Source organism: Carex rostrata, chromosome 21, assembly GCF_964058835.1.
Source record: "Carex rostrata chromosome 21, lpCarRost1.2, whole genome shotgun sequence".
In the NCBI taxonomy this organism is placed as follows: Eukaryota; Viridiplantae; Streptophyta; class Magnoliopsida; order Poales; family Cyperaceae; genus Carex; species Carex rostrata.
The window spans coordinates 6,650,736-6,668,037 of record NC_135938.1 but is presented as its reverse complement, the minus strand read 5'-3'; the positions used below and the strand labels follow the sequence as shown (position 1 = coordinate 6,668,037).

Genomic DNA, 17,302 nt, shown 5'->3' with positions numbered 1-17,302 from the left:
AATTATTCGTGAGGAAAAAAGTGAAAAAGTCCAATTTTTTTTTTGCTTTCTTATTGTACCAAATTATTCCTGAATTACGCTCATGACTCGCGAGATCTGTGATTCATTACACTAATAGCTACTTTACAAGTAACGCACCAGAACAGGATCTCTTATTGCCTCTTCATTCTTTCCGATGCTCGATCCAATCGGAATACAATACAGAGTAGCATAACAATCTTACACTCCTTCAGCTCTCTCTGTAAGAGAGACTCGGTTACTCGGCTCTACCAATCTAAACATATCACGGTCACCAATTCCTCCTACCTAAACATAGAAAGAAACATTCATCATCGATTCAGATCTTTCCCTCTCCCACAAAAACGACGGGGCAAAATTTTTTACGAAGAGATCCTCGTCACTTTTCTCTCTTACCAATGTCGCTCCACCAGAGACAGCAACAAAAACCCCAAGCCGGAGATCCCGATCCTTCCTCCCCTCGCTCCCCTTCTCCCCTTCTTGCCCACCAATTGTCTCCCTACATCAAGCCTCTTCTGCTCCTACTTTCTTTCCTCCTCTTATCGCTTTTCTTTTTTAAATCCCCATCTCACTATCCCTTCTCTTCTGATCAGTCACCTCTTTCCAGGTGGCGCGACTATACCCTCTCAGAGGCGGCTAACTTTGTGGCCAAGAATGGAACTGTGATTCTCTGCGCCGTGAGTTACCCCTACATGCCATTTCTCAACAATTGGTTGATTAGTGTGACGAGGCAGAGGCACCATGAGCATGTTTTGGTTGTGGCCGAGGATTATGCGACTCTTTATGCAGTCAATGACCGGTGGCCTGGTCATGCTGTTCTGGTCCCGCCAGTGCCTGACACCCAGACAGCACACAAGTTCGGAACTCAGGTGGTTGGATTCAGATTTGGTACATTTTCTGCTGGTTTCTGGCATGCTATAGTTATGCACGCTAACTGTTTGAAGTTTTGCCTGACAGGGGTTCTTCAATTTTACCTCACGAAGACCACGGCACCTGCTTCAGATCTTGGAGCTGGGTTACAATGTCATGTATAATGATGTCGACATGGTCTGGTTGGCGGACCCATTTCCTTATCTCGAGGGAACCCATGATGTGTACTTCACTGATGACATGGCAGCTGTACGTGATTCTTCCCTTTCAATCTCCTCGTTAACAGTCCTCTTCACACTTGAACCAGTACATATATAATACCATTTTTTCCAACAATCAGCCCAATTTAGTCTTACTAATCCTTGGTGAATCAATTTCACGTAATTACAAACAACTGTGGGAACTAACATCAAACAAGCCCAAAACGAAAGCAATACTGTAGCTAAAAGCCAGTACAAACTGGTATGGATTCATTCAATAGACAAAACAACCTATAAATCTTAGTAATTAAGTTATACATGGAAACAACAGGTAAAGCCCTTGAACCATTCTCATGGTTTACCACCACCTGGCAAAAAAGGCCGACCATACATCTGCAGCTGCATGATTTATCTCAGGCCGACAAGTGGGGCCAAGGTGTTGTTGAAAAAGTGGATAAACGAGCTTCAGGAGCAGCCCTGGTCCAAGACACAGAAATCTAATGACCAACCTGCCTTCAACTGGGCCCTTAACAAAACTGTCAGCCAGGTCCATTTCTTTTTTTTTTTTCAAAATGCCTATTATTCTTGCTAAGAGTTAGTGTTGTGAAACTGTGCCGTGCAGTGTTCCGGCGTTCCCGGAACATGTACTGTGCCATGCCAACATATCAAAATTTCGAGACATGCCATGTTTAAACGTGCCAATTTCAAGAAAATTAGGACACAACACTCCTAATGACACGGTACGGACACGTCATGACATGGCATGTCTAACAGGCTATGCCGTGTTGTGCTGTGTCCTTAGCCGTGCGTGCTGGCACGTGTCTCCGCCACACCATGTTTTTACAATACACTATTAGGAGTCACTTATTGGTTTCAGACTTTCAGTTCGGTTTGGCCAGAATTTGCAAACTGTCAATGTGGAACCTGACCCCACCTGCCAAGGGTCTGACATAAAAGTTAACCCACTAACCCATTAGGTAGTCTTTGCCAGGTTGGGTCAGAAATGGCCAGCTCTATCTCGGTCTTGTATTGCACCAGTAATTCTCTAGATATTCTATACACTTATCTAAAACATCATGGGGAAATTTTGGCCAATCTTGTTTTCTAACTGGGAAGTCCAATTTCAAGTGTAACAAAAACCAACTAGCCACAGAGCATCCAAACGTTTAACTAGCTTTTTTAGTTTCATCTTATTTATTCGCTTCAAATGAAATGTCATTACAGGTTGATATGTATCTTCTGCCTCAAGCCGCATTTCCAACTGGAGGCCTATACTTCAAGAACAAAACCTGGGTCCGTGAAACTAAGGGCATGCATGTAATTATACACAATAACTATATCATCGGCTTTGAGAAAAAGACTAAACGATTTCGCGAGTATGGTTTTTGGTTGGTTGATGATTACAGCCATGAGTCCCCTCTCGGTAAAATTTGAAAAAAAGGATAATAGGGGGAACAAAAAATACAAGTCCAAGTAGTTGAATTTTTGTATCTTAAGATATGCCCAAAAGTTGATGGATCAAATCAAGTTTGAGGTAAAGCACACACTTTGGGTTAATACATCACAAAATACACATCGGGTTGTGAATTGAAGCCTTCAAGCAAGAAATGGAAGTACTCTGCCAAGGCGTGCTATGGCCAAGAGCTGTTGTGAACAGTTATTCAAAGTTCATATATTTGCTGATGAACGAACAAAAACTCTGTACTTGTGTATTTACACAGATCTTTTTCATTCTTTTTTAATGGATATATTGATTTTTTTTTTAATCATTGATATTTAGTCATGTATTTGGAGAGACTTGTTAATTCCTTGGGTTATTTAAATGTTTTGTAGATTGTTGCTTTTTGTTTTTTTGAATAAAGATTGTTGCTTTTTGTTACCATATAAAATATGAGCTGTTGTTAGGATTTCTTACAGATGTCCTTGCCAGAATTTCATGTTAGAGTCTCAATTAAGCTGTGATTAGAGGATCATTATAGTTTACTCTCCTCTTGCTCTTGCTTGTTATAGGGATAGAGAATCTGAAGTTAGTTGATCCAAGGTTATCCTTACCAAATGTGCTTGCCTTTTCTTAGAGTTGCCTACTTTGCTTTCTACTAGAGAATTCCTATTGCCATGGACGTTACCTGTTCTTTACAAGTACGCTCTGTCATTTATATATTGACCAGTTCATAATCAACTTTGTTCAACTTCTACTCACTTTTTTCCACAAGCTAACAAAAATGGGTCAGGCCATGGACAAGTTCAAGAAAGGTAAGTTTGCTCTTTTTATACTCAAGCTTTAGGCCAAGCCTGAATATTGCAAACTAATCTTCAAGACTGTAAACATTTCTTCTTCTTTTCTTTCCTTTTTTTTTTGGACTGCATAGGAGAATCAACTCCTGAGCAAGTTGACAATAAGTTACCTGGAGATTTAGCACAAATTATTGACGAAGTTTATAATGCTGAACTTAAAGAGAAAGATGTCGGTTATGATGATTTGTACCATGCAATTTTCAATATCATTCAGTAAGTTTTGCTCGACCGTTATAGTATCTTTATGTTAATTATTTTCTGCCAATTGATCGTTTAAAGTCTTAAAAGAAAAATGAACATAATATGAATATCTCTCAATCTTGTTTGTAGAAAGCTCAGAGAGAAAAATGGAGCACTGCAGTTTAAGTTACCATCTAAAGAGGAACTGAACGATGAATTCAAGGTATGAAATTTCAAATTTGGCATCTCTATCTTCCTTTGAAGTGTCATTAAGGTTCTTTATTTCGTTATTTGCAAAAACCTGGAAAACTATCTCAATTATATTGATTTTATTACCCCATTTCCTTACAGGAGAGATCAAAAGGAGGCAAACTAACCAAGCAGCAATGCAAGGAAATAATCGGCAAAATGATAACGATTGAGAGATTCTCTGTTGGTCAAGGCGCAATCGACATTCTCTTGTACTTGTTTGGAATCCCAATCTGTGCTCTAATGGCAAAGAGGATCATTCCTGGCATGAAATCCATATCAGATGATGTTGTAATTCCTGCAGCAACCTCTGCCTCCGTTATTTTTCTTGCCAAAACCAACAAGTTGTAAATTTCTATAATCTTAACTAAGATGATCAAATTTGTACATGCCAATTTATATTTCAATAGTTAGTAGTGGCATAATAAAACAAATAGAACTTGCTATTACAAAAAGATATACTTTAATAACGATGTTTGTATTGGTTGGCATCCAGCTTTTAATATTAATAAAATGATGCCAGACAAGCATCCATTAAGCGCTAAATATATTAACAGTGCTGGTTTAGCTTCATACAGTGTTCAAGCAATAAATTTAAAATGAAGAATTATAGGACTTGTGCGCTGCATAAAGCAGAAGTAGTTCTGTTAATATCCTTACCCCCGTTAAGAGTTTAGGATAGGAATAGCAAAGTTCTTCACTTCATGGCATCATCCTTTATTTGCTGAGATTGCTTTAGGAGTGTGAATGGGTACGGTACAGTTCGGGTGGAGGCATTTTCATATCCATACTGATTAAAATTGATCTTACTCATACCCATTAAGAATTAATCTTACCCTACTCTATTCTTATCCGTTAATATTACCAGGTAATGAAATGGTAGCTGGTGAAACAAATAATACTAATATAATAATTAATTTTATTATATTTTACAAATAAAACATCAAAAACTCATTATGTTTACAAATTATATTTTACTCATTACATAAGATAACCATTTAAATTGCTTTTTCACCGATTATAATTTTTATTGCAAAATTCAAAATTTGAAAACAAAATTGAATCACAACCACCGTGAAAATTAAAGTGAAAATGTGACTATGTGAGTTAGATTCTTAAAGAATTTACATTCCATTCTTACGATTGAGTAAAAAGGCAAGAACTCGAAAACGAAGAGAGAAGAAAAATTATATCAAAGATACAAACTTGGTGCGTTGAAATAGAAAGACGCAATTTAGGGCACTGAAATAGAAGGTAAAACAAGGTACAATGGAAATTGAATTGAATTAATTTTTTATTTTATAATGATCCTGTAGGTTAACGGGTACGAAATAGTTATTATCCATACCCTTATATTTAGTTAATGAATTTTTTTTTTACCCATACCCAATAAGCTAACAAAAAAAAAAAAACCAAGGTTCTAAATAGCGTTTATCGCGTCATAGCGGGGAGCCTCCAGAAAAAACTATAGCGAATAGCGACGCTATAGCGAAAGCTATCCCAAATAGCGTTTTTTATTTTTATAAAAATTATATTATATATTTGTACTAAATATCAACATTATTTAGTCTCATAGAACAATAAATAATATCAAATTGATTAAAAAATTATAATATTCATATTGAACCAATACAAAGTCCAAATTGCGACTCAAAATATCTATAGTAATACTAATATCATAAACTATCGACCTTTTTCTATTTAAAATATCTTCAACATCATAACATAATTTATTTATTTTTCTATTTAAATTTCAAAATAACCTAGAAATTGCAAAGAAAAAAAAAATCATACTTCTAGTAAAATAAACAGATGATCCTTGAAGAAATTCTTGTTAGTCCCTAAAATTTCCATAATTTAGCAATTAATTATTTGATTTATCATCAGTTAAAAAAAAACCAAGAGCAAAATGAAAAAATTATTATAGCGGACATGAATTTGATATAATGTAATATTCATCAAAATTAAACAATATCTTCACCATTTATTTATTTTAAAGCTCATATAAATTGAAAAAAAAACAGCAAATGTTGCATAGCGCGCGCTATTTGCGCTACACGCTATACGCTATAGCGGACCGCTATTATCGCTATAGCGTCTGTAGCACAAATAGCGTGTTTTAATGCCATAGCATAGCGTTTGGTCTCCAAAAACGCTACAGCGCGCTATTTAGAACACTGAAAAAACCTTACCATATCCGCCTTATCGAATACAATACGGGTCGGGTAAATAGCTAAAAAGGTACCATTGACACCTCTAGAATCTAGATTGCTTGCTTGTAGTGTTTCAAATGGAATTTTTTTTTTTTTAATGTAAAAAGATGCGCGAAGACACATGTTTTTGTTCGAATTACTAAAGAAACAAGTTTTACAACCATCATCTATCCTCGTTCGATCCAGTAATCCAATTTTTTTTTTTTTTTTTTTTTTTTTTTGAGTTCAAGCCCGTAGGCAGTAATCCAATTGAATAATTGGGTAAAGGGTATGCTGCCGACCCGCATAAATCGATGAACCCAGTAAACCGGACTATCAAAACCAACCTATCTTTAGGAAATACTCAATTATATGATAAATAACAGCGGTCAACTATGATTCATTTATATCAAAATCAACCAATATTTTGCAAATACTTCCCCATTCAATAATTCATTATATAATTTACAATTTAACAACATAGATATATTAATATTTTGGTCGTGGATATGTTGATTGGGAAAACTGTGCTGCTGCCATGATCTGGACTGATGAAAGACTATATGGGGCATTTTTTTTTATATAGGTAGTTGACCTAAGGGGCAAACTAAATTATCACAAGATGCCGTTTTAAGCAACTAGGTTATCTAACACTAACATTATCTTTCATGAATATTGATCAGTAAAAAAAAACGCTCTAACATGTTTTTCCATATATTGATTAGTGAAGAACGAAGTTAATCATGTCATTACTGGTTCTATCATAATATTTCATGAATACAACACGACATGTCATGCATATCAGTCATGTGACGCATGATGTGACTTTCTTTGATTGAGAATAACACTTTACTTCGTTCTTCAATACTTATTATTTTTTAGCATCTCTTTTGTTTTTTGTTTTTATATAAACTAACTTACACCACCATTTTGAGTCAAGTAAAAAAATTCATCGCATGCAATCACGCACGTACTTCACGTTTTTCCTTCACTACTGTAGCAATATTTGAGACCTAATTTGCTCTAATTTAGATAAATAAAGCATCAATATATGGAACCACATCAACATGCATGGATGCCAGTAAATTAAGGTGTTGAGAAACTTATACTTGGTCGAGACAATTAATTTTTTCCTGTTTTCGCATTTCCATACTCTCTTTTACATGATTTGTTTTTCTAATTACAGAAATTGTCCTTTTGTCTATACTTATCTTTTACATGATTTGTTTTCCTAATTACAGAAATTATCCTATTATCTATGTCTATACATGTGAAATCTCTTGTAATTTACTTAACTGATTATCTTTATATCGTGTTCTGTGCCTACGCCAACACAAGTGGCGCAGCCATCATGAGGAGTCCCAGTGATGCTATCGATGAAGGTTCCAATCATTTCCTCAGCCAGCCTGAATGCATTTCTCTTTTCGTCCCGTTGAGCAGCAAGAACAGCATCTATCAAAGTAAAAATAAAAAACAAAATTGAAAAATGTCAGAAAATCAAAACAAAAGAAGCATGCGGGTCCTACAGTGACACCTTACCTCATCTGCATCAAGCAACTCAGCTGATGGGAACAATACCTCAAGCCACACCAATGGCTACTGGTGGTGGGGTTGCACATGAGAAGGAAGACGCAGGTCCAGAGGAGCAGATGTCTGTGCTGACAAAACAGCCAACGACACCACCACCGTCAGGGAGTAGCAAGGTGATGAAGTTCCTGCACCGGCCAGGGAAGGGGACCCGTGGTCAGAGGGTAATAGTCAGAACCAACCATTTTCTGGTCCGGTTGTCTGGCACAGAGTTGCGTCACCAATCGATAGGTGTACCATGCAAAGAACTGCAACTGACATCATCACCAAAGTAGACTGGGCCTATTCTTGTTTCCCAATCTGTTATTTAAAATGTCAATGTCAAAACTCAAAAGCAATACTAGTATGTTTCCTTCTAAGCACATCGAATTCATTGTTTATGATATATATCAGCATAAAAACATACAAAATTTAATTTAACTAAAACAATCATTTTGGGTTTATCAGATAACTATTTGAGGTAGCTTATTTAGGTAAGTGATGCACCAATCTATTAGTTAAATGATCACCATTTTTGAGCTGTATTCATACCTTTTCCTAGACCACTCATGCTAAATATTAATTGAAGCAAAGCAATTCTTCTGGTAGCTACTCATGAAATGTTCTCATTTTCTTATATCTGAACAAATAGTAAAAAAGGAATAGTATTAGTAACTTCAAAAGGGACATATTGATAATTCATCAATTTAGGAGAAGAAAATACCAGAGATGGTAATAATATGGTCATTGATTCAATTTACGATCATGAATGATGAGCAAACAGTAGTGATGATAATGAACACCACATCCTTCCACTTAGGTCTCAAAAAGATACACCATCAAAGTTAAGTCATAATTTTAAACAGTATGTTGTACAATAGAGTAGACATGCCCGAAACTGCTACAAACACGACATACTATTTACTTAATTCCTTTTGTTAACAAGCAAAGCACCATGCAGACTATGAAACAGATAACCGAGCTGATATCAGCTAGTACTAAACCCAAAGAATAAATATTAAGAATACGCAGATTTAGATTGCGGGATGGGTCGGTCTAAAATTAAGTAAATTAGTAAATTAATTTCATGACTTTCATCTTTAAATAAGTTCAATTAAGTCAACTTAAAAATTATGCAGTGCCAGATGAAACATGAAACATGAATGAATATACTTGGATTGACCACTTTACCACATATAGCATGCAAAGAACAGAACTTAAGAGTACAGAAAATCGCCAATATCGTTTGTGAAAGGATACATTTTTATAACAAACCGCAAATAACGTTTGCGAAAGTATATAATTATTAGTACCTGGGAAACTATCCTAGTATGTTGAAAAAAAGATCAAATACTAGGAAGAAGGCATAGAAGTATGTGCATGTGATCTTTTGACTTACTCAATATAGATTGTAGATTAAAAGACACATCTAACCAATATCTTTTTGCACTTTCTTAATATAGTTTGTGCAAAAATTGTGTTACAAAGCTACAATAATACAAAAAAATAATACAATTTTTTTTTTAGGAAGACCACGTCTCAATTACATCATAATGTACGACCATTCTGATGTTCTTATCACTAGATTACTTTAGGATTTCCGCTAGGGTTTCTAAATTGAAAAGGATACTTCTGACATGTTATTTGTGAGAATATCCATTGATAATATTCTAAATCTAGTGTCATAATTTCTGACTTGCGACCAGAATTTGTTGTGAAATATTGGAAAAAAAAAATAGAGCAGTGAAATGGGAGAAGTTGGGCTAAGGTTCCCGATATAAGAATAAGGATATATACCATTAGCTCAGTTATATGACCGATCCTGAGACCGACGCACAAAAGTGACTAACAGAACTAATTAATTGAATCCTGAAGGGGGGTGAGAGAGAGAGGAAAGATTACCTGGACTCTCAGGTCGATGGAGAGCAACGACGCGAGATTCTAGAGATTGAATTCACGACACTCGTTGTTACTTGGAATTCGCAAGTTTGAGAGAGAAAACAGTCACTAGATGAGGAGCAAAGTCGGAGAAAAATTTGCTAGGGTTAACAGATTAGTAACCAGGAGTTCTTGTGCTTTTATAGGAGAAAATTTAGGGTTTTGAGACCTGGTGAGGCACAGGAGGATGCAACGGCCAACTTATAGAAAGGTGGCCGTACATTGTATTGAATAAAGAATCGCATACGTGTTCCTTTGTTTTTTTTTTTTTGGTACGGGTACATAGATCTCTATGTATTGAATAAAAAATACGCTCTTTTTAAAAAAAAGAAATAAAAGATACGCTGTCTACGGCCTGCTGATAAAAAAATGAAAATAATAAATAAAAGATACGCTCTTTTTCAAAAAAAGAAATAAAAGATACGCTGTCAGGCTGTCTACGTCCTGCTAATAAAAAAATGAAAATAAAAACAATAAATAAACGATACGTGCACGGTTTCCTTTTTGGGTACGGGCACGAAGAATTTTTCATCGGAACTGAATCATCTGCCTCCGGCGGAAAATCCTGCCCCTAAGTGTAAGATGAAATCTAAACCGTTAAATATTAGTCAAGATTCGTGTTGAGATACACTAGATAGCGACTCTGTTAGTTAACTGAAGGAGTGTTAACTCCCATTACGTTTCGCTTCCCCCCCTCTTCGCTTCTACCTCTCTCTCTTTAGTTAAAGAAAACCCTAACAAATCTGTTCCGGTAGCTTTCGTCCTCTCTCATCACTACCAAGGCTTGCTTGGCAACACCACAGCGGCTCCCTCTCTATTAATTCCCTCTCCCTCAGTTCAAGAAAAAGCGAAAGAGATTCGATTTTGCAATCATGAGAAAAACAGAGAAGAGCAGGGAGAAACAATGGTGAAAGTTGCCACCTTCTTCGGGATGAGCTTCAGCTAATATTGTTAATCAGTCAAGCATGTTGCCTTGAGTTGAACTGATTTGGTTACATGCATGCGTAAGTGATTAATCATTATTGATTAATTTATTTTTAAAAGTGTCTTTTAGTGCATTGATCCATAGGATTTTTCTTGAGTGAAATTATTGAGTCATATTATTGTGTTAAGCTGGTGTGCACATGAGGTGTTTGATGAATTTTCTCAAAGAGTAAATTGTCAGTTTAATAAGGTCTACCATACCCAGGCTTAGTTTAAAAGTGATTGTAAGAGACCAAGATAAGCTTGATTTAATTAGCAAGACAAGTTTGATTTAACTCGATTTGTGGCTCAGTAACTCTATGTGCCGAATTTTGATTAGCAAGTCCTCTAACTAATATTGCTCCAATTTGTTGGTATATTTCCATAATTACCCTTGTAGATATCTTAAGCAGCTGTTATACTTCCCAACTGAGCCTATGATAATTGTTTTGCGGGTGAAAAAGAATGTATACTTCATAAAATAGCTTGTTTATATCTTTATTGGTTTCAGTTTTAAAAGCTTGTTTTTTTTGTAACTACAGGTTACTATTATCTTTATGATGTCGGTTACGCTGATCTGCACCTTGAAAGAGACTTCAGATGATGACATAGGCCGAGTAAAGGATTTGGAAAGCTAACTAAGCATTGGTAATGGTAGTAGTACTGATACCAGCACTGTTAGTGTTACTTCTATTGAACAAGTGTTGAGTTCAGAGTTAAGAGGACATATTGTGAATATTGAAGAGCTTGTGCTGGCTTGATCTTTCTTTGAATCCGATGGAGAGTTGGAATGATAATTCACTTTGCAGAATTTTTTATTATTGTTTAGTTTAATCAAAAATTCTGAAAAATAGTAAAAAATTTCCAAAAAAATGTAAAATTTGGTCTCCAAACACATTTTAATATGAAGAACACGTTTGAAGGTTCGAATCGACTATTTAAACTTTGAAAATGAAAATATGAAGGAATGGTGCACGTTAGGAGCACAAAAAGATAGTGCATTTTAACCCTCCTCATTTGAAAAATATCAAAATAAATTCAGTTCGAAAATTTCTATTTCGGAATTTTTGGAGTGCGTGTTAGCGTATATGCCGAACCAAGGTTAAAATGGTCATGTCTTGCATAAACGGGATTTTTTTAAATTCGTCTCAGATTATAATGGACGGCCCAAATTTTATTTTAAGAATTGTAATGAATTCAAATTTGAATTTTTATGATCAAACAGACAAAATATATCAAATTGTTTACGGAATATTCTTTATGGTTTAGATATAGTAAATCAAACAATATGACTACAATTTAATTATTCATTTAGTATAGGATATAAATGCCTCGTATCTTTTAAATATATTTAATCGTGTCTTACATTTTTATTTTTGTTTTCAAAATTCAAATCGTTGATAAGAACTGCTTAACATAATCTTCATATTAAATTGACAAAGTTTAAAACTAGATATAAATTTTAGGAGTGAAAACGGATAAGATAGAATCTCTTTGTGTATCTGGATCCATATTCGAATTTGCGGAATCGAATATTTGAATATGGATAATTTACGGATACATATACTAATACGAATTATGTGGATAGAGATACATATACAGTTTTAGTTTTGAAAAGTGAATACGGATACCGATCGGATAAATTGGTGCATCACTTACCTAAAACTACCTCTAAAAGTTATCTGATAAATAAAAAAAATGATTGTTTTAGTAAAGTTAATTTTGTATATATGTTTTTATGGTAAGTATAATACAATACAAAAATCAAATTATAAACATATTTGGTGGAATTATACAACTGCTCCGAATCTATATTTTGTGGCGACATAATTAATACAGGACTCAAGTTACAACGTAATTAGTCAATTATGCCTGCATATATTTTGAATTATTAATTTTTTTTAATAATGTTGTCTCGTTAATTAGTGCCTGCATATATTTTTTGAAATATTGATTCGATCTCATTAATTAGTGATTGTGAACATTTTTAGAAAACTAAAATTCAACGCTTATAAAATTTTAGCCTTCTCACAATTTTTATTATGACATATGCTTAACTAAAATACAGAATAGGCATTCTCATTCAACTTTCATCATTATTTTTCAAGATATAAATGCCTCCATTTTTAAAAATTTGATAATTCAAAATTTAAAACTTAAAAGTCAAAATAAAACCGTTGGATATGATCTTACATCATTTTATCTATGCACGTGTAAAAAATTATGACATTTCAATTTTATTTTGGTTATCATCAAGAGCTTGTAAAAAAGTACTAATATGCATAATTTCTATCCATTGATTTTTCAACTTATTGATTCACGTAAAAATAAAATTGAAATGTGATAATTTTATATGAGCACATAGAGAAAATAACATAGATCACATCTAACGGTTTTATTTTGATTTTTAGATTTTAGATTTTGAGTTATTAAAGTTTTAAAAAATAGAGATATGGCGGAGGTACAAAAAATGAAGGCATTTGAACTATAAAAGCATATGTTTTAATCATTGTTTCTAATGTATTATTCAATGGAAGGGGAAACAACAAAGACAATTCAAAACAAACATTTTATGATGAATTCCTCGCGCAGTCAAAAACATTAAAATATGTACTTAGTGAATACATCATTTCTAGATATACTTCTTGTATATAGACTACTGTTGAATATATGCATATGGTTGGGGTTATAATTATCATGTACAAAGTCATATGCATATGTTGTTTATATATCATGTAGGCTTCTATCACATTTTGATGAGAATATTATAATTCAAAGTATTTTTTCTTTTTCTTTTTTTGCAAGATTAATTAATTGCCACGTATGTTCAAAGGTATAGGGAATGAAAATTTAAGAGAGGAAGATAGAATTTTTATAAGAACAAACTGATGGGAAGAACATAATGAAATTCAATCTAAAAGTTGTCTTGTTTTGTATACCTCAAAATTAGGTCATGGATTAGGTCATGTAATTTCTAGAAAGACCGGACAATTAAGAAAATATTATATTAAATGCAATTGGAATTAATGCACACCCAGCGGTGGGTACATGTACAAATACTATATCACAACAGAAACACAGTTTGCGACCAACAATTAAATCCAAAGCATAAGAATATTTACAAATATTACATCAATAATACTAAAAAAAAACTACTTTTTCTCACAGATGTGAAGATTCAAATATTTTGTCCGCCTCTCATTCTTTTGACCCGGCGTTTGGAGCCTAAAACATTATTATTTTCACATATACATAGGTCATTGTATACCTCTCAATTTTTTTCACCATTACCTTGTTTTTGCCCCCGCCACCCCTAATTCAAGCTTTTCACATTTCCTATAGTAAAAAATGTCTTCCTTCAACTCTTTTCCAGCATCTACCACAATTTCACCTGAAAATATTCCTCCTGTTTCACCCAATAATTTTAATTATTCGATGTTTCAAGGGGACTACGTTTCTGTTATGACAAATCTTTCCAGGTCAGCACTGTAGTTCCATTAGATTATTCCCGAGTTGTAATTATTGCTGAAAAAATGACTAGAATTAGGTATTCTGCCAATGTCAAATGCGATACTAATATTTTTCCTTCCTAAGCACATCGATTTCATTGTTTATGATATATCTTACCATAAAAGCATATGTACAAAATTAACCTAACTAAAACAATCATTTTTGGTTTATCAGATAACTTTTAGAGGTAGCTTATTTAGGTAAGTGATGCACTAATTTATTAGTTAAATAATCGCCAATTTTGAGCTGTATTCATACCTTTTCCTAGACCACTCATGCTAAATTGAAGCAAAGCAATTCTTCTGGTAGCTATATTGAAGCAAAGCAATTCTTATATCTGAACAAATAGTCAAAAAGGAATAACATTAGTAACTTAAAAGGGACAGATTGATCATTCATCAATTTAGAAGAAGAAAATACTGGGGATGGTAATAATATTTGGTCTTTGATTCAATTTATGATCGTGAATGGTGATCAAATAGGATGATAATGAACACCGCATATTGCAATTAGGTCTCGAAAAGATACACCATCAAAGTTAACTCACAATTTTGAACAGTATGTTGACCAATAGAGCAAACATACCACAAACTGGTACAAACATGACATACTATTTACATATATAATTGTTTTTTTTTACAAGCAAAGCACCATGAAGACTATGAAACAGATAATCGAGCTGACATTGATCAGCAAGTACTAAACCCAAAGAATAAATATAAAGAATCCGCAGACTTTAGATCGCAAGATGGGTTGGTCTAAAACTAAGTTAATTAGTATTTAGTAAATTACCTATCACTATTGTCATCTTTAAATAAGTTCAATTAAGTCAACTTCAAAATTATGCAGTGCCCGATGAAACATGAATGAATATACTTGGATTGACCACTTTATCACATATAGCATGCAAAGAACAGAACTTTGTACTACAACAATTTGCCAATATCCTTTGCGAAAGGATACAGTTCTATTAAAAACTGCAAATAATATTTGCGAAAGGATACAATTATTAGCATCCGGGAAACTATCCAAGTATGCTGGGACAAAGATCAAACACTAGGAGGAAAGCACAGAAGCATGTGCATGCGGTCTTTTCACTTTCTAAATATAGATTGTAGATTGAAAGACACATCTAACCAATATTTGTTGTGCAAGCCTAGTTTGTGCAAAAATTGTGTTACAAAGCTACAATAATACAATAAAATAAAATAAAATAAAAAAACACTTCAGCAAGACCACATCTCAATTACATCATAATGCACGACCATTATGGTGTTCTTGTCACTAGATCTACTTTTGGATTTCTATCAGGGTTTATAAATTTAAAAATAGATACTTCTGACATGTGATTTGTCAGAATATCCATTGATAAGATTCTAAATCTTGTGTCATAATTCCTGATTTGTGACAAAACTATGTTGTGCAATGTTGGAAAAAAAAAATAGAGCAGTGAAATGGGAAAAGTAGACTCTGTGGAAATCACACTCTGTAGCAACTTGCTGGAATATTTGGAAGCAAAGGAACTAGTATATTTTCAGAGGGAACAAGTTAATTAAGAGTGGAATATGTGGGTGCAGTAGCCGTACAGGAAGGAGCTTTATGGAGTGCATACTGCTAATGTTTTTTGGGTTTTATGATGTTGTGATAGTGTATTTTTCTAGAGCAATTGCAAATGTAAGATGAACAAGACTCAACTTCGGCAGCCTCTGTCGGGTTTTATCAAAAAAAAAAAAAAAAATGGGAAAAGTAGGGCTGAGATTTCCGATCTAAGCATAAGGATATGAATTAGCTCAGTCATATGACCGATCCTGAGACTGATACATACGTACACGTGATTAGAAAAAAATTTCTACTTAATTGAATTGAATCCTGGATGGGGGACAGGAGAAATTACCTGGACTCACAGGTCGATGGAGAGCAACAATGCAAGATGCTTGCTAGAGATCGAATTCACGACGCTCGTTCTAACTTAGAATTGACAAGTTTGAGATGAGAAAACAGTAACTAGGATAAAATAATCTTTTGACGAACATAAAGCAAAAGTTATGTGGGGGAGGCCGAGCAGCTTAGGAGAAAAATTAGGATTAATAGATTGGTAAGCAGCCGTTGTTGTGTTTTTATAGCAGAAAATTTAGGTTTTTGGGATCTCGTGAGGGAACCGAATCGTCTGCTCCTGGGTAGGAAATTTCTGCTACAGAGTCACTGCAGAGTGGGTCTCTACATAATCCTAAACTCAAAACCACTTTAATCCTAAACTCTTTAACAGTAACCGAGCCCACCCCGCAGTGACTCTGGGGCATATAATCCTAAACCCAAAACTACTTTAATTCTAAACCCTTTAACAATAACTGGATCCACCCCGCAGTGACTCTGGGAGCAGAAATTTCCTGCACCCAGGGAGGCAGGAGATCTTGGTTCCTCTGGTGAGGCCCTCGGATTTCACTCAATTACGGGGCAACGAAAGGTGGCCGTACATTGTATTGATTGAACTTTGAAGAGTCGCACATTGATTTTTTTTTGCTACGGGTTAACGGGTACATTGTATTGAATAAAAGATACGCTGTGCTTCTCATCAAAAAAAATTGAACACAATAAATAAAAGACACGGTTTCCTTTTTTGGTACGGGCAAATAATGGTCCGAAATGGTCATTTCTATTTTCTAGTATGACGGGATTTTTTTTTTTTAATTCGTCTCACATTGATGGACGGTTCAAATTTATTTTACGATGTGTGATGGATTAGAATTCGAATTTTGATGATTAGACAGACAAAATATATATAAAAACATCACAGAATATTCTTTATAGTTTCCGCATGCTGATATAGTAAATTAAAAAACATGGCTACATTTTAATTATTCATTTAGTAGATTTCAAATGTCTCATGTCTTTTATGTTTTAATCGTGTTTTATATTCCTATCTCTTATCTTTAAAGTTCAAACAATTGATTCAAATCGCTTAACATAATTATCCATATTAAATTAATAAATTTTAAACACTATATATAATTAATAAATTAAAAAATAAATGCAAAAGGTATGAGATAAAATAATTTTGTATTGATTGTTTTTTCTTTTTCTTGTTTGCCCTCCTTTCGGCTTTTTAACCAGTGAACTTGCTTCTCACAAAAAAAAAAAAAAAACTAGTGAACTGGCTTCCTAAGGTTTTTATTCAGCCAAAGCCCAAAAGCAACAAGGGTGCTACGAGTCAAGACTCAGGTAAAACCTATTATGAATAACCAATACAACCCAATGTTGGAACATATAATTAGTTTGTTAATAGGGAAATTTGCCACTTAAGTGAAAACATCTTCAGCGCGC

The 17,302-nt window shown here is 34.1% G+C and overlaps 2 protein-coding genes and 1 long non-coding RNA gene across 3 annotated transcripts; 2 read left to right on the top strand and 1 right to left on the bottom strand.

Moving 5' to 3' along the window:
- Window positions 1-245: 245 nt before the first annotated feature.
- Window positions 246-2,540, top strand: LOC144573446 (UDP-D-xylose:L-fucose alpha-1,3-D-xylosyltransferase MGP4-like). The gene is made up of 4 exons (XM_078323233.1): window positions 246-887; window positions 976-1,137; window positions 1,420-1,635; window positions 2,313-2,540. Exons 1-4 carry the CDS (start codon window positions 417-419, stop codon window positions 2,520-2,522), a joined length of 1,059 nt encoding a protein of 352 aa, XP_078179359.1. The 5' UTR covers window positions 246-416; the 3' UTR covers window positions 2,523-2,540.
- A 770-nt stretch (window positions 2,541-3,310) lies between these two features.
- On the top strand, window positions 3,311-4,279 carry LOC144573095 (uncharacterized). Its single transcript, XM_078322783.1, has 4 exons — window positions 3,311-3,341; window positions 3,458-3,596; window positions 3,714-3,786; window positions 3,915-4,279. The coding sequence occupies exons 1-4, from the start codon at window positions 3,311-3,313 to the stop codon at window positions 4,161-4,163; spliced, it is 492 nt and encodes a 163-aa protein (XP_078178909.1). The 3' UTR covers window positions 4,164-4,279.
- A 9,194-nt stretch (window positions 4,280-13,473) lies between these two features.
- On the bottom strand, window positions 13,474-16,067 carry LOC144573247 (uncharacterized). The gene is made up of 3 exons (XR_013517915.1): window positions 15,876-16,067; window positions 14,240-14,318; window positions 13,474-13,996 (listed from the first exon to the last, which is right to left on the bottom strand). It is a non-coding gene; the product is annotated as an uncharacterized LOC144573247 (long non-coding RNA).
- Between the last annotated feature and the right edge of the window lie 1,235 nt (window positions 16,068-17,302).